Source organism: Haemorhous mexicanus, chromosome 6, assembly GCF_027477595.1.
Source record: "Haemorhous mexicanus isolate bHaeMex1 chromosome 6, bHaeMex1.pri, whole genome shotgun sequence".
Classification (NCBI taxonomy): Eukaryota; Metazoa; Chordata; class Aves; order Passeriformes; family Fringillidae; genus Haemorhous; species Haemorhous mexicanus.
Window position 1 is genome coordinate 6,611,985 of NC_082346.1, and position 24,067 is coordinate 6,636,051.

General features: G+C 44.4%; 1 protein-coding gene across 1 annotated transcript; it reads left to right on the forward strand.

Moving 5' to 3' along the window:
* The first annotated feature begins 2,189 nt into the window (after nucleotides 1-2,189).
* On the forward strand, nucleotides 2,190-7,063 carry FIBIN (fin bud initiation factor homolog). The gene has a single exon (XM_059848392.1). It carries the CDS (start codon nucleotides 2,330-2,332, stop codon nucleotides 2,951-2,953), a length of 624 nt encoding a protein of 207 aa, XP_059704375.1. The 5' UTR covers nucleotides 2,190-2,329; the 3' UTR covers nucleotides 2,954-7,063.
* The last annotated feature ends 17,004 nt before the right edge of the window (nucleotides 7,064-24,067 follow it).

The following is a 24,067-nucleotide window of genomic DNA, read 5'->3' on the forward strand; positions in this document are numbered from 1 at the left end:
TGACTGGTTGGTTTATTTTTTCCTTTTGTCTCTTGGTTAGTCTCATGACCATCTGAGCTTATGTGAATTTCTGCAGTAGGCTTTGAAGTCAATACCCAGGCACACTGGTATCACAGGTTACCATGGAGTATTAAAGGCTGCACGGAAGTGACATCTTGCTCTCAGTAACTATGCGTCTTACATCCCAGTGCCTGGCCTTGTTGTTAAGTCCATCCCTGAGCTCCCAGGAACCTACCAGACACATGGGAATAGGTGCCTTTCCTCAAGGAACAGTCACCAAAGAAGGGAGCAGCATGTGGAGCTCAGTACACTTGAAATTGAGATGAGGAGCTGGTCTCTACAGCAGTTATTTGCTTCACATGTGCCGAGAGACAGGATAGCTTGTGATTACAGAAGAAGCTGGTGTGAGGGAAGGGGTTCAAGACTGCATTTGAATTATAGATGTCTAAAATAATGGCAGCATAAGAAATTGTAGACCCAAAGGCCCCTAAGCCCCATAAACCTTTAATCTACAATACCCAGAATAATAGTGAAAAAAAGCTGGTCTGGCTTTTTTTCCCCACCTAAATTAACTGTAAGCACCACAGTTATTTACAAATGCAGAAAGTGTCAAGATGATAGTTGAAGTACTTACTTACTTTATAGAGGCAACATAAATATTGTTGCATGCAAATCTCCCACAATCCTGACTGCAGGATTTGGTATAATCTTTGCTAGGTGGTGATTTTTTCCATGAAAAAGGAAAAATTATGTAAAAGGAGTTGGTAATTTTACAGACCTTTTCTTTTTGTGATCCTACCTTGATTTAACAACTCAAAAATGGTAAAGACAGATTTCTAAAAGTTACGTGCACGGTTCAGCTGTGCCACAATTCTGCTACTAGATTCACCCAAAATACTGTTTCATGAAAAATAAATGTAGTAAACAGGGCCAGGAGACCAGCTCCTTTAGAAGGCCTTTATTAAAAACAGCTCTGGGTGGGGAACCTGAGGGTTTGCGCACACCGCCGCTGCTCCCACAGGACGACGCTGAGGAGGAGGAGTGCAGCTTTGTCTCTCGGCAGAGCTGGGACTTCCGTCCTCCCGAGAGTCCTTAGGGAGACCCTGGTAGCTCGTAGTCTAAGAGTGTCATCTAAGCTGAGTGCCGTTGAAATTATGGTGACAGAACGGAATCCAGCTCTGGTCACTGGTGGGTGATCTCGTGTGATTCTGCTCGGTTAAAGTCAGTTTATGTGTTGCTTTGTTGTTTTTGAGAGGGTTGATACAGTACCATCAGCCTCTCATTAAAATTCAGCCTGGGTGCGAGTCCTTCTGGGAGCATGGGAAGTGGTTCCCCACGGAAAAGGATACAACTCCGGGGCAAGACGGAAAGGGGTACAAATACAGAGTATGATGGAAAAAGGATACAAATACAGGGTAAGACTAAAAGGGGTAACTTAAAGATTTAACAACAATTTAAATAACACAACTGGTTACAGTTTCAGATTAACAACTCTAACAGTATTAACTTGTGAACTTGTTCACAATAGAAAAGGGATACAAATACAGGGTAAGAGGGAAAGGGGTAACTTAAGGAACCACAATTTAAATAACACTACTTGTTACAATTTCAAATTGACCTTAACGACTCTAGCAGTATTAGCTTTTAAACTTGTTCACAACAATAAACACTTCTTACGAAGTCAGCCCCATAGGATGCACTGTAATGGGGTTTTCCTTGGACACATCAGACATCTTGTTTAAGAGCAAATTTTGTGTTTCATTTCCCCATCTTACCCTATCAAGGTTTATTTTTTACAGTTTATACTTGATCCTGCATCTTTTTCCCATCCAAGTTTTTTTTATCAATGACCAACTATGTGGCCTGAGCAACTTGGAGAAGTTCTTCTGTCCCAAGCCGTGTGTTTGAGGCGCTGCACAGATCAGGCTGTTAGCAAAGCAGTCATTTCTAACGGGAAGAGCGGAGCTGAGTAGCTCAGGTTTGGGGGGTTTTCTATTGAGAGGAGAGCGGTGTACGTGTCTCGCTCCCTCCCTGTCCGTGTGACAGTCCCCGGGGCGGTGCTCGCGGGCCCTGCGGCCGCTGCCCGGGGCGGGGGCGGCCCGGCCCGGCCCAGCCCGGCCCTGCCTGCCGCGGCGCGGGGCCGCTTCCCCCTCGGCGGGGCCACGGCTCTTAAGGGCGGCGCGGCGGGGCCGGCCCCAGAGCGCCGCCAGCCCTCCAGCCGCGCTGCAGTGCTCGGCGCGGGCGGCCCGCATTGCAGCCGAGGCCGGCAGCCGCGGAGCGGGGAGCCCCATGCGGCACGGGCGGCCCTAGGCTGCGCGCCAGCCGCAGCATGCCGCTCCCTCTGCGCCTGGCGTGGCTGCTGGGGCTCTGCAGCCTCTGCCGCGGGTACTTCGAGGGGCCGCTGTACCCCGAGATGTCCAACGGGAGCCTGCACCACTACTTCGTCCCCGATGGGGACTACGAGGAGAACGACGACCCCGAGCGGTGTCAGCTGCTCTTCCGGGTGAGCGAGCAGCGGCGATGCGGCGCGGCGGCGGCGGGCGGCGGGCTCAGCCTGCGCGAGGAGCTGACGGTGCTGGGCCGGCAGGTGGAGGACGCGGGCCGGGTGCTGGAGGGCATCGGCAGGAGCATCTCCTACGACCTGGACGGGGAGGAGAGCTACGGCGCCTACCTGCGCCGCGAGTCCGCCCAGATCAGCGACGCCTACTCCAGCTCGGACCGCTCGCTCAGCGAGCTGGAGGGCAAATTCCGACAGGGCCAGGAGCAGGGCGGCCGGGAGGAGTCCCGCCTGGGCGACAGCTTCCTGGGGCTGCTGCTGCACGCCCGCGCCTTGCTCCGCGAGACCCGCCACGTCTCCAGCGGGCTGCGCGACAAGTACGACCTGCTGGCGCTGACGGTGCGCAGCCACGGCGCCCGCCTCAGCCGCCTCAAGAACGACTATCTCCGCGCCTGAGCCCGCCGGCTGCTGGGGACACCGCCAGCCTGATCGCCCGGCCCCCGCAAGGCACGGCCCTGGCGCCCGCCTGGAAGAAGCACCTCCTCGGACAAACCCTAGAGTTATGAAGCTCGGGAAAGACCTCCGAGATCGTCAAGTCCACCACGTCCACTAAACCATATTGAGAAGTGCCACATTTGCTCGTTTTTGAACGCTTCCAGGGATAGTAACTCAAGCAAAAATACATTCTTCTTCATGGAAAAAAAAACCCTTATTTATTTTACCTGCTAAACAAATAGCACAATTGTATAAACCAGGAGGTTTGAGGTATGTTTAAGTTAATATCCCATACTCAAAAAAGCTACCCTCTGTTATATCATTCATCTTTGGTTGCAAAGTGAAGTAAGCTTTCTCTTGTCTGATTCCCTGTTTGTTTTTTGTATCACCTGTTCTGCTGTTGTTCACCTGCCCTAAGTGTAGCTGAAGTAAGGTGCTGGCCAGCTCCTTACAGACTCCTGTGTAGCAAATACTTAGATTGCTTTTGTTGTTAGTACTTCAGGGTGACACCTCTGGCCCTCTATTAACTTCTTTTATAATGGTATGTATTATATACTCCTTAAATGTTGTTCCACTACATAAAGCTGTGATTTTCATTTCTGTTTGGAAAGATGGGAACTATTCTGGCAGAATTTGTACTTCCAGGCTTACTTATCTGTGACTCTTAGCTATCGTAACCCTAAGAAGCAGCCAAAAAGGCTTATGTCATATCCTGAGAATGCTGGTAAAGATTTTTATAGCAAAAAGAATGAGCCCTAGCACTGATTACAGTTTTGGATCCCAGATTTGAGAGCCAGGAGCGTCTTTCTAAAGCAGACAAAAAGGTTTTGTCTGTGCAAGCACACTGACTTTTCTTGTTGGTGCCTTTGTACTTTTGCTAGCTAAGTTATTAATATAACTTTGTGGTCCTAGACAATTGCAAAAGTGCCTGGTGGGAAGGAGGGCGGGGTTTTTAGACTCGTTGCTGTTCAACTGACAATTTGGGTAATGTGGCTGTTAGGTTACAGATACTGCAGGCGGCATACCTGTTGGGATGAAAAGAGTTTATAGGTTCTTGTAATAAATATTTGAAAACAATGTTAAAGTACATTTTTTTGCTCTTGATTTTAAAACATTCTGTTGAAATCTGTCTTTTCAGCAAAACATTGAAAGTTTGTAGCCCCTGCCAAGTGAAATAGCTTGCTTTTTAGTAAAAACAAATTAAAATTGACAGACTCATGAGGTAATCAAGTTTCATTAAAAGCAACAATACAAAAGGGCTTGTGGGGCAGACTTCTCTGAGTTTTTAATATGCCTTTTTAAGCACCCATGGAAGAGAAGCTGATGTACTTCTGAGGTCTCTTCCTGTTAACTCTGCTCCCATTTAGTTATTCAGTCTGCAAAAGCATTCAGTGAGTAAATCACTCAGCAGTGCAGTGGGTCAACATAAGTCAGCTTGGACTAGAGTGCTGAAGACACCAGGAATGTCTCATGAAAGTAGGTGCTTACAGAACCAGACAGCTTATTTTGCTGAAGGCTGTGAAATGTAGCCTACTGGCAAGATACTTTACATGTCATTTTACATTTTTAAGTCCTCAGTATCTTTGAAAGATTTGCTGGGGGAAAAAAAAAAAAGGAAACATTTTATTGGTTGACTCTGGTGGAACCACTCAGTGTTATTTTTCTGTTCTCAAGTTAGAAACTATAGGACAAGTTCTAGCTCTTAAAAATTTATTTATTTGTGATACTTTCCTTGCCACTAGAGACGGATGGCACAACAGAAGAGTGAGCCAAGTCACTCATTATCTTAGGAAAACAATAGCATTTCTGGGCTGGACCAAGCTCTAGAAGTGGCTGAGACCTGTCTTCCCCAAAGATGTCATGCAGTTCCATTTGTGGCCAGAGGCTTCTTAAAGGAAGTTTAAGTCTGTGTTTTACCCACTTTGAGTCATTTTTTATAACCTGAAGTAAATAAACATCAGTGTTTGTTATAACATCAAACTGTTTGTTATAACATCAGTAAATAAACAAAAATGGCATGACAGTGCTATTTTTTAGGCATATGAGAGCAGTATTCAAATCCTAATAAGAAGCAGTAGTACAATAAAACACAGCTTCTTGAATATCCTTTAATCAGCTTGACTATTCTGTTTGCAGTAGCAAATATTTGGTCAAGCTGAAACTCTTCCAATGTATGCAGCATACCAAAAGAGTAAATGTTTGCAGAATGCTTAATTTCAAAGCAGGAGATCTATGGGTATTTACAGTATAACTTATTCCTCTCAATGCCCTGTAAATTATCATCTAATGAAACAAGACTGTGGTACTTTACAGTCCACACTAATGTTTCATACCATATATGAATTTTTGACATTTTTTGTGTTTCAGTAAAATATAAACATTTTTCTATTTTAAATATGGCAGAATTCTGATTTTGTTTCAGTGGCATTGATTTTGGAAGGCTTTAAATGGTCATTTTTAGGAGAAAATGAAGATATCTGAGTCTGGTCTATGTATAAGTTCACACATTTAATACAAATGGTCAATCTTATGTGGATTTGATGAAGCCAATACAAAAATCTTTTAGGAAATTTAAATCTACTAGTGTTTGATTTATATAATTTTGGCTGGCCTAAGCAAATGTATATGTTAAATATATAATTTTTTTGAGTCAGAGCTGATACATTAAATGGTTTTTATAGAGCTGCCTGCAAGAACTGAGTGCTTAGTGATATTCATCAGTTTAAAGTTTTAAATTCAATTTTTTTCTTTAAAAATTATGAAAACTGTATTGCAATAGTCTTTGCAATCTTATAAATGTCTTCCTTTTGCTTTTTATCTGATAAAACTTATTTGTTTAGGAGGTATGAAAATCCCCTGGATCTGGATCTTTATACAGCCTATTTTAAATAGTAAAGGCCCTTTTATCATTGAAAATTTGGTAATTTTAAGCAGAGAGCTTTAAAAGGATGATTGTAGCAGCAGTAATCCCCATTATGTTCTTCTTGTGTGTTAAAATATTATATTGATACTACCTTCTTTTTTCTTTTTCAGAATGCAGAAGTTTGAGCTAAAATTGAGCTGACAGTGGGGCTTTTTTGTAGTTTTCTGATGATTTTCAAAACATGTATTTTTTCTGAATTTATTAAAGAGTTGATGGTGCTGAAGAGCAAAATACTGTTTTCTGGAAAAAAAAAAAGTGCTGCAGCTGGAACAGTCATAGAGAGCTCACTTAATACTTAAGTTTTTCATGAAGGGGAACAGGCTGCCCAGAGAAGGTGTGGATGCTCCATCCTTGGAAGTTTTCAAGGCCAGGCTAGATGGAGCTCTGAGCAGCCTGGTCTGGTGGAGGGCATCTCTGCCCGTGGCAGATGGACTGGAATGAGACGATCTTTAAGGTCCCTTCCAACCCAAAGCATTCTATGATCAGAGTCAGAGCAAGGCACTAAGGGACTCACCTGCACTTCTCTCCAGGTAGCTCAGTTTTGAAGGCAGTGCTCTGATGTGGACATTCTCACATCCACTGATACACACAGAACAGAAGAAGCTCAGAGCATGCACAAAACCATTAACAAAAGCTCGAGAAAGAAAAGTGTGCTTGCCTTGTGCCAAGTGAATGGGTAGGGATTCAGAGGGGAGTGTGCAAACTGGATTTCAAAACTGCAGTGTTCAGTTTCACAGATTGACTTACCCAGGACCATCATCACAAAGAGAAGTCAAGGAAAGCTTTCTATACCTTGGTGAGCCTTTAAAAAACCTTATGTGTGCCAGCCTGGGGGGTGAGAATTGTCTGAAGCTAAATTGTTGCTCCTATAGGTTGTCATGTACTCAGATGTAGATTGGCATGACGTAAACCTCATAATCAAGAAATATACCTGGCTTAATCGCTAGAAACAACCTTGTGAGCTACAGAGCTCTGGTTATAATCTTGTCTAGGAAACGTGTATTTTGTGGAGAAATTCTGTTGGATGTGTCTATTACTGTTGGTGTGGCTGTTTGTTTAGATGGTCTTCATGTTGCTTTACCAGCTTTACTTCTTCCTTATGCTTCTTGAATATCAATTTTGTGACTATTAAAGAAATTTTCAGCTAACACTGAAGTGTTGTGAGTGAAGTGCATTTAACAGCCACTATTCCTGAAGTAAGCCTGTGGATTCAAAATCTGTAATTTTTCTGTCTTTTAAAATGTATTTTTACTTGCAGTTCATTGGGGGAATTGGTTTTTTATTTCCTAGATTTTTTTTGTGAGCCATTAGCAAAACATTGTTCCATTTGTGAGTCTGCGTTTCATTCCTATAATATGTGAAACTGGCAAAAAAAACTGACTATGCAACATGCTTCTTTAACAAGTTGTTATTAGAACATATGTGAAAAAAAAAAGACTAAAACTGCCTGTTTTATTTTCTTCATTGAGTTGTCATCCTGCCTACAAGATCAATTTATCACTGGAAAAGGCAGAATTTAATGACTGTGTCTGTAACAAGGAAAACATATGGTCTCCATAACCATTACATTTTTAATGATGTGGCTTGGACAGAGCCATTCCTCCTTGAAAACTGCCTTACCTTGGGGAGGTACTGCTGGCAGTCTCCAGCATGCCATTAACATTCTTTCATAAGAAAAGACAATGCCAAGAAGTATCGTGTTTTCTCAGATGACAATGTTCCTTTGACTGTGTGCACTCCTTGTAGGTGCTTAGAAGCTGTTTAGTAGTCATTGTTCGTGTCTGAAGTCTCTTGGAGGGTCAGGGAGGAAAGTCATTGGGGAAGGTAGGCTTAGGGAAGAGATTCATTATCCAGTGAAGTGGATAATGTAAATATTGTGAAGAGCATGATGACATAAAAAGATATATTAGTTGCATCATATTTTCAATACATTTTTCCACTCTGAAAATTTTTCCCTGTGACAGGAAAAACATAGAGTAGTTTTAGTGTTATAATAGAAATTTACTATTATTTACACTAAAAATTTGGACATACTCCAAACTGCAAGATGGTTTTTTTCTGTCTACTTGTTATCTCTTCTCAAAGATACTATGACTATGATTTTTAATTTTAATCCATGAAAATCAATTCAGTGGACCTATAGTTTTAGTTTCTCAGATGGATTTATCTAAGACCTTGTTATGCCTTTTTGGGGATAATGATTAAGAATTATTTCCTTTATACTTTCTGTGTGGACAGCTTTTTGGTTAATGAAGAGCAGTTAATTTTTCTTAGTAGCAGGCTTTGTCCTTTCTTAATTAATATATTTTTTTTCTAATTTAGTGTAATTTATCTGAGATTTGTTTTAAAGTAGTGCGCTTTTTACTAAGGATTCAAACAGAAATACAACAAAATGCAAGCTAATTCATAATTCATAACTGGATCATAGCATCATAAATTAGGATGCTATTAAATTTGTGACTTCAGATAATATCTCACATACTCACTAATTTCAGAACAGTAACCACAGAAAAAAAGAGTGAATGAACAAGAGGCCATTCTTCATCTAATCCACCAGATGCAGATTACATCTGGTATTTAAAAGCCCAGGTTCTTTTTTTCTTTCCACACACCACCACCACTCCCTTTCCTTCCCAGGAGCCTGAAGTGGTTTTCAGGCGATGTATCCAGTGCACAGCTGTGCAGCCATGAAGGAAGGGGGGTACACGGGGCTCTCGGTGGCTTTACGGGGCATATTTGCTGTTGGTTTGTGAGGTAACAGTATCAGACAGTCTGTTTTTCTGCAGACGCTGGCAGATGTGGGCACACAGTTTGTGGTGACTGGGAGTGGGACTGTGGCTGAGCCTCATCCCTGATGGGTGCAGCTGTGCAGGACAGGTGAGCAGCACTGACAGCAATGAGACATGGAGTGCCCAGGGTGCTGACCAGCCACACAGAGAACAGAGGGCACACTGGTGCAGTGCATGAAGAGTATAAAAGGCTGGATTAAAAAACAAGATGGGCAGATGTCTGCAGCTTTCTGAAGAGGTATGGTGTGGCAATGGAGGTTTGAAGATATTTAGTCTCTCCATGCCTATAGCAGTGGAGATCTGAAGATAATATGTTTAGTCTCTGCCTAAAGTTGTTTACCACCTGTCTCCCCATAGCAGTTATGATGATTCCAGACTTTTCCCTGTCTATCCTCAAAAATCCTGCCCCTGTAGCCTGTCTGTCATAGTTTGTTACACCCCTTTATCCAGAAATTTTGCAGTCAGTTATGATTTTCCTTTCTGCCATTGGTATGTGAATTTCCTGCTCCATGTTATGTTTAAGTTTGTCCTCCAGACCCCTCCTATCCATCCATTGATTCATTAGACGGGCTCCTCCCGGGATTCCACCCCCCCCCCCCCCCGCCTCCCCCCGGTCCATAAAAGCCGCTGTTTTTCTCTGGTTTTTACTCTTTGCCACTGCCACCTCTTCGAGTCACCGATTCCCGCCCCGCCGGCACCTATGCGGCGCAGCACAGCGGTTTGCAGCCTTGGCAATGTTGTAAATTATCAGATCGGCAGCCAAATTTATAAAAAAAAAATTTTATAAATTTATTGGATCAACAACCAAAAATAGGATATTATAAAACCGCCACAGCCAAGACAGCATCAACCCCGGACTCCGACGCTGAATGAACTTGGGTCAGCGTCTCCCCAGAGTTTCACACCAACTGTTTCAGGTAGCCAGCTTATATATAGGAGCAGAAATGACCTAAGATTTCTGTAAGTTCCTACATATGTATAACGGGAACTATACAGATTCAGTCCCGTACAAAAGTCAGTCCATAGGTTTGGATGGCTGTCTGGGCTCCTCGAAATTTTCTTCCTTTCAGCTGTAGCCAGGACGTCGCCGTTTTCCAATGTAATCTCTCCCAGGTGTTGTTCGGTGAATGTTCTGGACATTCTTGGGAAATGGTCGATGATCACCCAGGAAAGACTCATTCACTCGTTAATGGTCATGATTTTATCTGGGCATCCGGGAAATCTTTTGGAAATGAAAAGCCCTGCTTCTGGCCATGGGGGTCAGATGCATGGTTAGATCTTTATAATTTTTATACAATTTCCAAAGCATGAATTATCTATATCATATACTACACTTTCCATTTAATGTTTATTTTCCCTGTGTCTCCCCAGAATCCTCTCACACTTTCCAAGGATTGGAAAGGGTTGGCTCCTGAACTTTGGACCCAGCATAACCCTATTCTCTCGTCCCACTCACAATTTGTATCATTTTTCAGGCTCCAATACCCCAAAGGAGGGGCAGGGAGCCATACCATGCTTTTAGAATCAGAGTTCACCGTCAGAGTAGACATACAGGGAGTGTATCCTACCATCTCAGTGTATTCTCTCCCTTCCCAAGCGACACAAATCCAGCTAATCACTCTTTGGTCCAAAACCCACCCCTCAGGCCTCTGTACCAATTTTGAGACCCTCAGGTTATCCCATTTCAGAAGTTGCTCAGGAGCCAAACACCCCTTTCCAGGGCCATTTCTCCACAGATTTCAGCCCCCCACAAATCCAATAGTTCAATAAACCCAATTCTGTTGCTATTTCTTGAATCAAATCAATGAATAAGTTCCTGTCTGGGGAAGGTAATTTCCCATCAGCATATTGTTTTTCCAATGCCTCATACTGTTCACTCAGTGTTTTTAACCTCTCCTGCTCGATCCTCTGTTTCCTCAATTCTGACTCCCTTCTTTTCATTTCTTGAATTATTTCTTTCATTTTCCCTTCAGGATCCTCATCATCTTTGTTGTTTGCAAAACAAACCACCCTATCATATTGCAGGCACACCCTGTCATCATTTGCTCGTGCCAGATCCAATATGAGTGGGTCCTTTTTCCCAGTATTTTTATTATCAAATTTCATATTCCTTGTTACCCAATACATTTTCCCATTCTTTGTGCATATCCCCAACCTTGCACTATCATAGCACAAAGGGTTCACCTGGTGATATGCAATGAAGATTGATTCTGTCTTTCCCCCGACCCTCATAGTTCAGTTACGCTGGTCACAAATGGGGATTGACATCTGTTCTGTATCGCGTTTTTTCCTCTGGAACCCGTGATCGTTTGACTGCCTGTTCCTTAACCCTGCCTTGGGATTGATACACCAAGTCCCGATTTCCAATTTACACAATTTCACCTGAGTGCCATTTTTCCAACAGTACCTGCTAGTTCCGTTCAGGCATTCCCCTGGGGCTTGGTATGTCGAGAATCCCCCATCCCCGGCGACTGGGACCACCTGAGTGCATTTTCCACACTCATCCATGGAGCTTCCATTGTTCCTGGGGATCTCAGTGCTCAGACTCTGCGTCCCACACATGACTAGGCTCAGGCCAATCAGGATTCCCACTAGGTGTACTCCTCTGCCTTTGCCTCGGCCCCCTGGGGTGCCACCAGCAGCAAGGAAGATCATCTTCGCAGCAGCAGGAGTACTCTTCAGGGAAGACGCCCTCGGACCTAATACCTCCTCTTAAAGGCGCCCCACCGAGATACCCTGATTGCATCAGAACTGCAAGTGACCCTGATGGATTTCCGGCACTACACATCCAGAATTTCTGCTCGGGACCTAAGCTTCCCATGCACCCTGTTTTGAAAAATACGAAACCACTCCTGAGAATCTAATTCAATGATACCCAGACTTGTGGCTAAGGTCAGGATACGGTCAGTCAACTCGAGTTCTTCCTCCAAACACTGGGTGCACAGTCCTTTCGGCCTCTGTCCCCTTCTGCAATGAATCACAAAAACCCCTTGAAAATATTCACACTTAAAGTGTACAAATGGATAGCATACACAATCTGACAGTATACAACTTATCCGCTCGTTGTTGGTCATTTATGGGGACGTTGGAGTCAGATTTTCAACTCACCAGGGGAAGAAGTGACCCTCCAGTCAGGTGCTTCCTCCTGCTGTTCGGCTTTCTTCACCCTAGATGCATGTGTCCAGCCCTTCTCCACTGTCCGAGTGGCCGTGTCTGTTGTCAGGATCACAAGAAAAGGACCTTCCCAGTGAGGAGAGAGCGGTGCCTCTTTCCACACTATTACAAACACCTTGTCCCCAGGTTGAATTTTGTGAATAGTGAACCCCAAAGGAGCACTCTGTGTCACTATTCCCTGTTTTCGAAATTCCTGTAAGTTTCTGTTGATCGCAACCAAGTATGGTTGAATCTGAACATCCTCAAATCTGGGGTGTCCCACCGGCATTCCATGCTTGTATGGCATTCCATACAGCATTTCGAACAGTGAGAGCCCCGTCTCTGAATGAGGCATGGTTCGGATATTAAGCAAAGCCAAGGGCAGACACTTCAACCAGGACATCTTTGTCTCCAAAATCAATTTTGATAACTGTGCCTTCAAAGTTTGATTCATTCTTTCCACTTGTCCTGAACTCTGGGGGTGCCACAGAGTGTGGTACTCCCATCGAATGCCCAAAGCATCAGCCAGTTGCTTAATAACCTTTGATGTAAAATGTGTTCCCTGATCCGAATCAATGTAATTCACTACCCCATATCGGGGTACAGTCTCTTCCAACAATTTTCTGGACACCGTCCGGGCCATTGCTCGAGAGCTGGGGAAGGCTTCTACCCAATGAGTCAATGTATCCACAATCACCAATATAAGTTTGAACCTTCCCACTCTTGGCAATTCAGTAAAATCAACTAGAATTCTTTCAAAGGTACGCAATGGGGCGACTCCCCAGGGCAGCCTTCCTGGCTCTTGATTTGTTTATCTTTTGACAAATCAAATACCTTTGTACCTCCTGTCTTGCCAATTCATAAATTCCCTTGCACCCGAAAAATTTTAGAAATTGCTCTGTCAGTGCCCCCCAATGTGTTTTCTGGTGCCACCTTTGCAAAATTCTTCTAGTAAATCCTCTGGAAACTAATTCCCTCCCATCAGGTAAACTCCACTTATCTTCTTTTAATTCACCTCCGATCTTTTCATAGCATTCAATTTCCTTTGGGGAGAGCTGGGGGGACTCCTCAGGGGTTTCTTCCCTTTCAAGCTCTGGGGTACTTACCACCATAAGTGCCGCAGTTTTAGCCTCCTGATCCACCAAATTGTTCCCTCTGGTTTGAAACTGAATTCCTGTCTGACGCCCTTTCACATGGACCACCGCAATTTCTTCTGGCCCTCTCAGTGCTTCTGGAATTTGCCGAATCAATTCCCCATGCATTAGTTCTTTTCCCCTCCTATTGATCAGCCCCCTCTCTTCCCAAATCTTTCCAAATTTATGAACCACCCAGAAGGCATACCTTGAATCAGTGAAAATTGTTCCCTTTCTCCCTTTCAGTCTTTTCAATGCCCTCAAAACCGCATACAATTCACATGCTTGTGCAGACCAGCTTGCATTCAAGGGACCTGCCTCTATCACTTTCCCTGTCATCCCATCCACAACCACGTATCCTGATTTTCTTTTCCCTTCAGTCACTCTGTTTGACCCGTCTACAAACCACTTTTCCCCTTCATCTAATTCTTCTTCTAAATCCTCCCTGATCTTGGTTTGTAGCTCAACTGTTTCCACGCAGTCATGAATTTCTCTGCCGCCTCTCCAAACAGAAACTGTGCAGGGTTCTGCACAGTTGTTCTTAATTCCAAATCCTGTGAATGAATCTAAATGGCCTCATACTTCAGCAACCTTGCATCTGTGAGCCACTTGTCCGCTTTCTGTTGTAGTATGCCCCGTACGTTGTGCGAAGCAAATACTACCAGAGGTGCCACAAAGGTTACCTTCTTCACTTCTTCCACTAGCAAAGCCACAGCCACAATTGCCTGCAAACACGTGGGCCAGCCCCTGCTGACCGGGTCCAAAAGCCGCACAAGTATCCCACAGGCTTCCTGATCCCTGCCCAGTCTTGCGTCAGCACCCCATGTGCTGTGTGGTTGCTAGCATCCACAAACAACTGAAAAGGTTTCCTGACATCAGGGAGGCTCAACACTGGTGCTGCCATGAGCGCCTCCTTGACTCCCTTAAACTCTTCTTCGTCCTTTTGCGTCCATTTGATCCTATCTGTGGTGAGTTTCTCATAGAGAAACTTCGCCTTGTCACTATAACTTTCAATTCACTGCCGACAATACCCCAACAACCCCAAAAGCTGCCGGACCTCCCTTTTTGTCTGCAGGGCTGGTAAGGCAATAATCCCTGCCACCCTCTCTGGATCCAATTTCTTTTTCCCCTTTGTTAACCAATGTCCCAGATATCTGACCTCTGGTTCTATGAACTGCAATTTCGATTTTGAAACTTTCAATACCTTTTCTCCCAAAAAATTCAAAAGCCCAATTGTGTTTGTCCTTACCTCCTCCTCCCCTTTTCCTGCAACCAACAAGTCATCTACGTATTGTAGAAGCTTTGTTCCTTCTGTGGGTACAAACTCACTCAAAACCTGCTCAAGTGCCTGCCCAAATAAATTTGGAGAATCCACAAAGCACTGAGGCAATGAAGTCCACCTGAGCTGCTGCTTCCTATTCGTCTCTGGATCTTCCCATTGAAATGCGAAATAATCGCAACTGCCCTCATCCAGAGGGCACGTCCAGAAAGCATCCTTTAAATCAATCATGCCGTACCACGTATCTTCAGGGGAGAGATTGTTTAACAAAGTGTAAGGATTCGACACAGTGGGAAACAGAGTCTTAGTTCTTTGATTAACAACCCGTAAATCTTGCACCAGCCTAAAGCTGCCTTCCGGTTTTCTCACTGCCAAAATTGGGGTATTATGTCGTAACATGCAAGGTTCTAGTGTTCCTTCCTTTATTAATTCGTCAATCACTGGTTTCATGCCCCTCCTCCCCTCCATGGAGAGGGGATATTGTTTGACCCGTAGAGGGTCTTCTGGTCTTTCAATTTCCACCCAAATCGGTTCTATGTCCAACCTCCCAGCTTCTGCCGGGACATACAACCCCCTCGGGTCTATTTTCTCCTCATCAGGGGCAGTGAGGCTGTAAAGCCTCACTTTGAGCTGAGCTTGCTCCACTGATAGCCCAACCCCTAGAGCAACCATCATGTCCCACCCCAACAAGTTAAAGTCTGCGCCTTTGGCTAATAAAATATTACCAATGTGCCTTCTGTTTCCCGTGCTTATTTCAACGTTTTTTATGATCAGGACCTCAAAAGGAAAAGGATCCCCTTTTGCTCCTGTCACCACCATGGAATCATTGCTCAAAGAGCATCCCTTCGGTATTTGTAACACTGTCGTCCACTCTGCTCCTGAATTCACGATAAACTGTAGTTCTTCTTTGTAGGGTCCCACTTTTAATTTTATCAAGGGCTCCCTAGATGTTCTGGGACCCAAATTAAAAAGCCCCTGACATCTCTAATCTTCCTGAATCGTTGCCTGATCCTTGGCTCTGTTTGGGCAATTTCGTTTAATGTGCCCCTTTTGTTTGCAGTAATAGCATTCAAACTCCCGCTTTTGCTCCCCTGAACCTTTGTCCTGAGCCTGAGACGGACCTGTTCTCTTTGTCGACGCCTTTTTTGCCGCATCCTTTCCCCATTCCTGTTTCTGAGCCTCCCTCATCACTGCCACCAGGACGTTAGCTTGTATTTTCTGCCTTTCCTCAACCCGGCGCACGTAAACTTTTTGAGCTTCACGCAACAATTCCTGCAATCCCTGTTCCTGCCAGCCATCTATTTTCTCCACCTTCTTTCGAATATCTTCCCAAGATTTCACCACAAACTGAGTTTTCAACAACACCATCCCCACCGGGGAATCAGGGTCCGTCCCTGAATACATCCTCAAACCCTTTCGGAGTCTCTCCAACCACTCCGTAGGTGTTTCATCCTTCCCTTGGCATTCCTTGAGCACTTTGCTCATGTTCTGCCCCTTTGGTACCGCCTCCCTGATACCTTGAATCACCATATTTCTCAGATTTATCATCCTCTGCCTCCCCTCTTCCGTCTGGGCTTCCCAAGACAGCTTTTGGTTCGGCCACCGCTCCTCCCTGGACCCCCTGTTTTTCCCAGTCCCTGATCGCAGCTGACCAGATCATGTCTCTCTCCTCATTATTAAATAACGACCTGAGGATTGCTTGGAGATCCTCATAAGTGTAAATGCTTGTTCCCAAAAATTCATCCAACCTCTCCGCTACTCCGAGCGGGTCATCCACCAGCTTTCCCATCTCCTTTTTGAACGCCCCTACATCACTGGTATCAATCGGGGTGTGGACATATCCAATCACCCCCGGAGCCATTGGTACTTCCCGTAAGGGATGGATACCAAGTTTTTCCTCCTCATCCCCACTTTCCCCCACGGTCAGCCTCCTTGTTCTTCTCCTAGTTCGGCGTGCCGGGGGAGAGTCATCCCTGGGGACACCCGCCCCCTTCTCCTTGACCTTCGGGGATACTTGTGGCTGTGGCTGCTCTGCAACCACGTGGCCATGTGGGGGAGCGGATGCCGCCACTTGTTCTGGTGGCGGTGGTGATGCAATCACCTGAACTTGCGGCACCCCCACCTCGGGAGGCATCCCTGGCGCCGCTTGTGCCAGCGCAGGACCTGGCTGCTGTGGAGCCAAAAGGTAAGGTGGAGGAAGATTTTCCAATGGTTCCCACTCCCTCCCTGCTTTCGCTGCACGCTGGCAGGCTCTCACTGGGTACAGACTTGGGCGAGCATACCTCCACATGTCTGCATACTCAATTTCCTCAGGATCCCATGGACTACAGTCGTTCACGTGGTCAAACAAAGACTCACAGATCCAACTTTCAAACGTGCTGAATATCGGCCAAACCACGTACTGTCCGATCTCTCTCCCTCCCCATTTCTCCATACTAAAATGAATCATCTTTTCCTTGGATTTCCCCCACCTTCGTGGATTCTCATCCCAGTGTTCCAGCATCCACCCCAGAGGACTGTCTCGGGGTATTTCTGGTAACACTCTCCCAGGGACCTGAGGGATTTTCTCCTGGGTTTTCTTTTGTCCCTTGCTTTTTCCCAACCCCATTTTCTCAAAGAAGGTTACGAATTTCCTTTCCTTCTGTTGTTTTCCCGGGACTTTTCGTCTTGAGTCCCAATCCTTTTTCCAATGTCGGGTTTTCCGGCTCGCGAAAAGTCACCAGCCTAACCAAGTCGGACAGTTGACCACCCTGTCGACTTGTAGGTAGTCTTTCTTACCTGCTTCCTCCAGTTTCAGAAGGCGTACAAGTTCCTGGACCTTTCCAGGCTCACTTTTCCCCTTCCAATCCCAAACATGACCGGTTTTCCCCCTAGACTCTTCCCGAGCCCCAGGTCTCGTGTGTTTTGGACCGGAAACTCTCGCTTTCCCCTTGACTGGCCGCTTCCCTCGCGGGATACCGGAACCGCAATCATGGGGTCCGCACCCGCTCCGTGACAATGTCACGTCTCACACATGCGTCCAATCACGCTCCACCCAGCCACGCAATACTTACAGTCCTTTTCCTGCATGGAATTCTTCATGCACGTTGATTTTTACGGATGAAAAAAACCTCAGATCTCGGAGATCTCTCTAGAACTTTCCGAGTCGAGAATGGGCCCTTATCTCCCTTGGCTGTGGCTCTGTTAGTACACGGCTCAAATCATCATCCTCTGGTCTGCGGTTTTTTGTGGATCTGATTGGTTCCGAAATCCGATTCCCGTCCAGGCTGCTAAAAACCAGCGGGGCACCCCCCGGGCAGGAAAAGGGGTTCCTGGACCCCAATATCAGATCACGTCGGGCCGTCACCAATTTGTTGTAAATGATCAGATCAGCAGCCAAATTTATAAAAAAAATTTTATAAATTTATTAGATCGACAACCAAAAATAGAATATTATAAAACCACCACAGCCAAGACAGCATCAACCCCGGACTTTGACGCTGAGTGAACTTGGGTCGAACTGACGTAGTGTCAGCGTCTCCCCAGAGTTTCACACCAACTGTTTCAGGTAGCCAGCTTATATACAGTTTATTCTGTCTGGAGCAGAAATGACCTAAGATTTCTGTAAGTTCCTACATATGTATAATGGGAACTATACAGATTCAGTCCCGTACAAAAGTCAGTCCATTGTTTTGGATGGCTGTCTGGGCTCCTCGAAAGAGTCTTCTTTTCAGTTGTAGCCAGTAATCTCTTTCAGGTGTTCTGTGAATATTCTGGACATTCCTGGGAGATGGTCGATGATTGCCCAGGAAGGACTCATTCATTTGTTAATAGTCATTATTTTATCTGGGCATCCGGGAAATCTTTTGAAAGGAAAAGCCCTGCTTCTGGCCATGGGGGTCAGATGCATGGTTGGATCTTTATAATTTTTATACAGTTTTCAAAGCATGAATTATCTATATCATATACTACAGCAAGAACACCGTGTGGCATCAGCTGCCCCACTTCTGCTGTGGGGAAGATCACCTGTGCTGCCACTGCTGCCACCCGCACGGCTCTCTCCGTGTGGCTCTGTCTGCGTGGCTCTGTCCACATGGCTCTGTCCATGCGGTTCTGTCCACTTGGTGCTGCCACTGCCCATGAGGTATTGTGTCACCTGCCTCACTTTGGTGCTGCTCTCACCGTAAGAAAGAATAATGCCCATGTTATAACACCCGCGCGGCACTGCCAATCCCACGTGGTGCTGCCCCAGCACTGCTCCTGCGCGGGAAAGAAACAAAGCAACTCGAAGAAGCAAGCAAAGTGTTGGAACCCAGGACAATCTTCTGGCTGTCCTGGGGGACTCGAGACCCTGGCAGGAGGCTCAGAGACTTTGTCACGGAGTCAAAAACACCTCTGCCTTTGATTTTAGCCCATGGAAACAATTACCAACTTTGCCCAAGGAGTTACAAGCCACAAGGGTTTGTATAGAATGACAGTGAATTTGTCACAGGGTGAAAAAGTAGAATTTTGGGGTTTTTAGAATGGGGGTTCAAGAGGCAAGATGGAGGAATCTGCGCATGTCCTGTCTTTCTTCTTCTTCTTTTCCTCCATCTTCTGCTGTGATGGTGGCATTTTGGATTGGTTTAGAGTAGAGACAGACTAACATAGGTGATAAGTATTGGAAAATTATTGAAAATAAAGTACACGTAGTTTTAGTTTAAAAAGATAACACCACCCTGAGGGCAGTCAGCGTGCCACAACCCAAACTGCTGGACATACCTCAGCAGGTCAGAGAAAGAATGTTATAGATAAGAGAAAATAGACAACCTTGAGAACGAGAGCCGAGGAATCCCGACTTCTTTTTTGGTGTCAGGGCTGGGAAAAAGAGACTTTTTAGTACCTTGGGGTCATCTCGACACCAGAGACCTCGTCAGCAAAGAGTCCTTCCTTTTCCTTTACCCCGAATCCTTCGGCATGGGTCCACGTTTATCATCTGTTCCTGGCGGTCCGGGACCCCGGCCAATGGCCGAACCTCGATCCCGACTGCCACGGCAGAGGTGGGGCACAGCCACTCCTGTGTTTGGGGGATGCCTAAAGCTTTCTGATATGGTATGGTGTTACTCTGTATGGGTGGATAAAGCCTTCTGATACTGTATGGTGATACTTTGTGTATCATGGCCATCTGGACTGTGCTGTGACATTTGCTGCAACACCGGAATACAAAGTGATGTAGTCTAGCCTTGCAACCAAAGGCACAAGACGTGTTGTATTTAGGCAAGGGTGATTTCAGCCAGAAAACAAACTTTCTAACACAATTTGAAGCATTAGAAAGCAGGCATTCTTTATTCTCAGCATGCTTAACACACTCAGAGGATAGCTCCCTAATTAGGTGTGTCATGAAACTTTACAAGAAGTTATTTATTCCATCACGATCATACATCTTTGTTACAATGAACTTCCCAGCTAACACACAAACACCACTTTTCCTAGAACTAATTTGCATGCATCTGCCTCTTACTGGGAGTCCTTTTGTGGTCTTACAGGGTTGTCTAAGGGGTCTCTGGTGGTCATACTCACTGGGTGTCCCCAGTGTTGCAGGTGACCTCGCCTTGAACTTCTCTTAGGGCATACCCTGTTGCTTCTTGTTATATGGCTTTGCCACAAAAGCCACTATGTTCCTCATTATCTGCTTATCTATTAGTTCCAGCTGTGTTTAGCATCCTTTGTGTCTACTTTTACTTTCTTGCATCTATTCTGTTAGTTAGTCTTTAAGCTCTATTGAACGACTTCAAGGGGAACTGAAAATGCCTATTGTCTGTCAAGCTGTCAAGTCCCCCCTTTTCTTGAGACTATGTCTCTTTTAGGCAAGTCTCAATGCTTCATTTTCCAGCACAACGTGTTACAACAGTTATAACATTGAATCATAATACAGGCAGGTATACACACAGATTGCAAGGACTGCCATAAACGCATTTTATAACAGTCTCCAACTTGGTAACCATGAAGTAAGCCAATCTCACCAAGAAGAATTTTCCTCTTTATGCCACTCTTCTACTGCTCTATCTGTTGAGGTGATTCCTGACTGTTGGACTTTAAACCCATCATTGATGTAAGTGCAACACTCCCGTCCTATAATGATACATGCTCCTCCTTGGCTGGCAAGCAGATAATCTGGCCATGCAGTTCTGTAGAGCCACCATTCGTGTTTGTTGGAGCTCAAAGGATGTGCTATTTAATACTTAAATAGTATCATTTGCCACTTCTAATAATCTATTTAGCTTGTTTATATAAACTCACAAGACAAGGTAGTGCACATGGAGCACAGCATGAACCACAATCTTTTGCTTTCTGAAATCAAAGGGGTTTATTGTAGATCATCCTGCAGTCCCTGGATGGAAAATGTTCTCTTGGCCCTAACTCACATTGCGGATTTTGCTGAAGTACCCTAAGGGGAGGAGTTATTATTGCTTGGAAACAGGAACCAAACCATCCTTTAAGAAGCCATTTATAGGCATTGTTTCTGCATAGACAGTAGGTGCCACTCCCAGTACTAAACATCTGATTTCCTATTTTCCACTACTGCGCTACTGATGTTGTTAGGGCTTCTATACCTGATTCATTTGTGTCCTCACTGCCATTAGGCTGGGGCAGTCAGAGATACTAGATGTTGTATCTTGCATGGTGCAGCTGAGAAAGAGAGGACTGTGTTCCTGACCATTACCTGGCACACAGGTCCCACCTAGGAAACTTGAGTGCTGTAGTACAAGTAGTGACAAATTTAGTTGTTGTGAAATGCTTTATTGAAATAGACCAGTGAAGACATGCTGGGTGGCCTCTGTGCAGAACTTAACCCAGAGTACTCTTACCATTCCACTTATACAAACCAGAAAAAAATCCTCCTGAAAGGAGAAGCTTCTGGTTTGGTGCTAAGTGTAGGCAAGAAAAACTAGACTTGTGTGACATTGTTTGCAGGGGTCCCAGGATGAGGAAAGAGATGAGAAAGTTGACTCCATGTTCAGAAGGCTTGGTTTATTATTTTATGTTATATATTATATTAAAAATATACTAAAAGAACAGAAGAAAGGATTTCATCAGAAGGCTTCTAAGAATAGAAAAGGAATGAATAACAAAGGCTTGTCTCTGACTGAGACAGTCTGGACAGCTGGATTGCGATTGGCTATTAATTAGAAACAACCAGATGAACCCAATCACAGATCCACCTGTTGCATTCCACAGTAGTAGATGAGAATTGTTTGCATTTTGTTCTTGAGGCCTCTTGCTTCTCAGGAGGAAAATTCCTAAGGAAAGGTTTTTTCCATAAAACATGTAGGTGACAAACTTGCTTTCTCCCATCTTATCTTAGTGGCCTCCTGCAAGTGGGACATGTGCAACCCTTCCTCCACATGCATTTTGCATGACCAAGTTACCTATGACCAGATGAACAAATACCAGTTAGGTGACATTTGTGATAGCAAGGCAATAAACACACCTCAGTGTCCTGCCATAAAAAAAGGTGATTTTCTATTACCACTAATGTATGTGGAGTCTCTTAGAAGCAAGTTTAGCTCTCTTAATTGAATGGTAAAATAGGAAATGTCTAGAAGCCCTTTAAATGTGGCAAGCTTCACATAGGCCTTCAGTGATGAATCTTCCCTTTGAGACATTCAGAAAGTAAAGGTTTAATATACTTTCCAGTCCCTTGTTTTGACATGTCAAAGAAAAATACTTATAGAATATCTGTATACAAAATCCAGGTAGTTAAAACTGCCTTGCTAAAGTTAAAGAAGAGCCTTTGCTTAGGTTAAACACTAAGCATGTGTTAGATAATACTAAAATTATTTGGCAATCCACTTACATAAGATGAGAAATTTGTGCACAAAACCAGTGTGTGGACTACTGGATAGATAAATGTAATGAATGTATGAAATCCATTATGGAGAAACATTGAAATTAAATACTTAGGGATTTAATATGTATGTCCAGACCTTTGGATTTTTCCTGCTTCCCCCATTTAGTAAGTTGGAGGAGCTTCCTGGTGGCCTTAAACATCTAAAGCAAATTCTGGTTATCATGGTCTTTTTTTAAGCAGATAGCTGCAGGAGTGCTTACTAGATTTAGTACACAGAGAAAAGCATCTTATCCCAAAGGAACTGGGTAGTTGGTTTTGGGTAGAGTGCTTTGTTCAAGAATTCCTTATACATTGAAAGATAAGTGGAATAATTTGATCCAACCATTTCTGTTGCTCAGGTGCCTCAGTTCATGTGGATGTGGGTACCTTGTGCTGGACAATCCAGCATTGTCCAGGGGTCAAGCAAGGGGACTCATTGCCATCAGGTAAACTGCTAACCTTGAACAGAGAATTATCCAGAAATGATGTAGCAAAAGTTTATGGCATGTTGAAATAATCTTTTTTTTTTTTAACCCTAAAGCATAACACAACTTTTCAGCCATACATAATAGAACTTTGGCCAAAATATCTCAGAAGGACACTGCAGCCAGTCTTGCAATAAAAATACAAATATGCACATATATATATATATACACATTTGTATAAAAGAAAATCTATTCAATCTGGATATAAGCAGTTTTGGATAAAAGGTGTTTAAGTCTCTATGCACAAAACTAGCTGTCTGCATTGCTGGTGAGGATTAGTAATTACTGGGTTCTAATGGGATTGCTATCCATAAACACAAGAAAGGAAAAAACACAGTATTCTGCTTTGCTATAGTCAATCAAGTGAAATAAAAACAAATGGTGACCCAAGGGTCCTTTGTAGCCTAGTTCTAAACTGCAGCAAAGGAAAAATATTGAAAAATCATCTGATAACTCCAGTAGGCCTTTGTGAGTCAAAATACTGAAGCCCAAGACATTTTTTTGTGCACAGACAGCTGGCAAGACTTTGATCCTGGTAGCATCAATATGTTGCCCAGTGAGCTTAAGAACAAAAAGAGAAGATACTTAATAAATATGCAATATTTGACATTGATAAAGTCAATAAATTATGTATGTAATGACTTATTGATTCAGGGAGCATTCCCTGAATTTTTATGAATAAGAAAAAACATTAGACCAGAACTTTTCTAATTCTAGGATCTGTGCACCATTGTTCTGCAGTAGAGTGTGGAGCTGGCTTTAAATAAAAGAGTATATCCATAGAAAGTGTTCTGTCTGTGAAAGGAGGGAGGAACTCTCACAGAACTCTGTTGCTAAAGTCACATTTACAAAGCTTTTCCTTGCAGGGGGGTGGATTGTATGTTTTCTCTTCCATAGTATACACAGCAGGGGTTATGGTGTATGTACTTTCATACTTTAGGTTTTGGACATGGTTAGTTGTAGCTCTGGCTTTTGGTTTGTGGAATTGGTTTTGAGGTGTCTTTCTATGAGAGACCGAAACATTATGGCTAAGGGCTCAAACCTTGTTATGAAGGAATTGTTGCCCTTTGTGGCAAAACTGCACAATGAAACTGTGACCACCCAAGCCCACCCCTTCCTGAATTTGCCTCCGGACTGGAACTTTGGACTGGGAGTTCAGCTGCCTAAGGGAGCATGAGATAACAGTGACAGTATTGTCCAGTTACCTCAGGGCTGGGGAGAAGTAAACAAGGCTGGGGAAGAAGAAGGTATCCACAAGAAAGCCAGACCCAGCGTTTGTCCTTAAAATGTACTCTGGCTGTGTGCCAGGTGGGGGAGGCTGGGGCCCACAGACTCACCTGCTGGGGCCAGGTTTGCCCTTACCCCAGCCACAGGGACAGCAGGTTTCAGGGCTGTTGCATCATCTCTAGTCAGAGGGCGTAGCAACAAAAGACAGCCAAGATGACAGATCAAATTGAAGGGATT

Bases quoted from the DNA above. Each gene is read 5' to 3' on its own strand.
- FIBIN (XM_059848392.1), top strand. From the start codon at position 2,330: ATGCCGCTCCCTCTGCGCCTGGCGTGGCTGCTGGGGCTCTGCAGCCTC.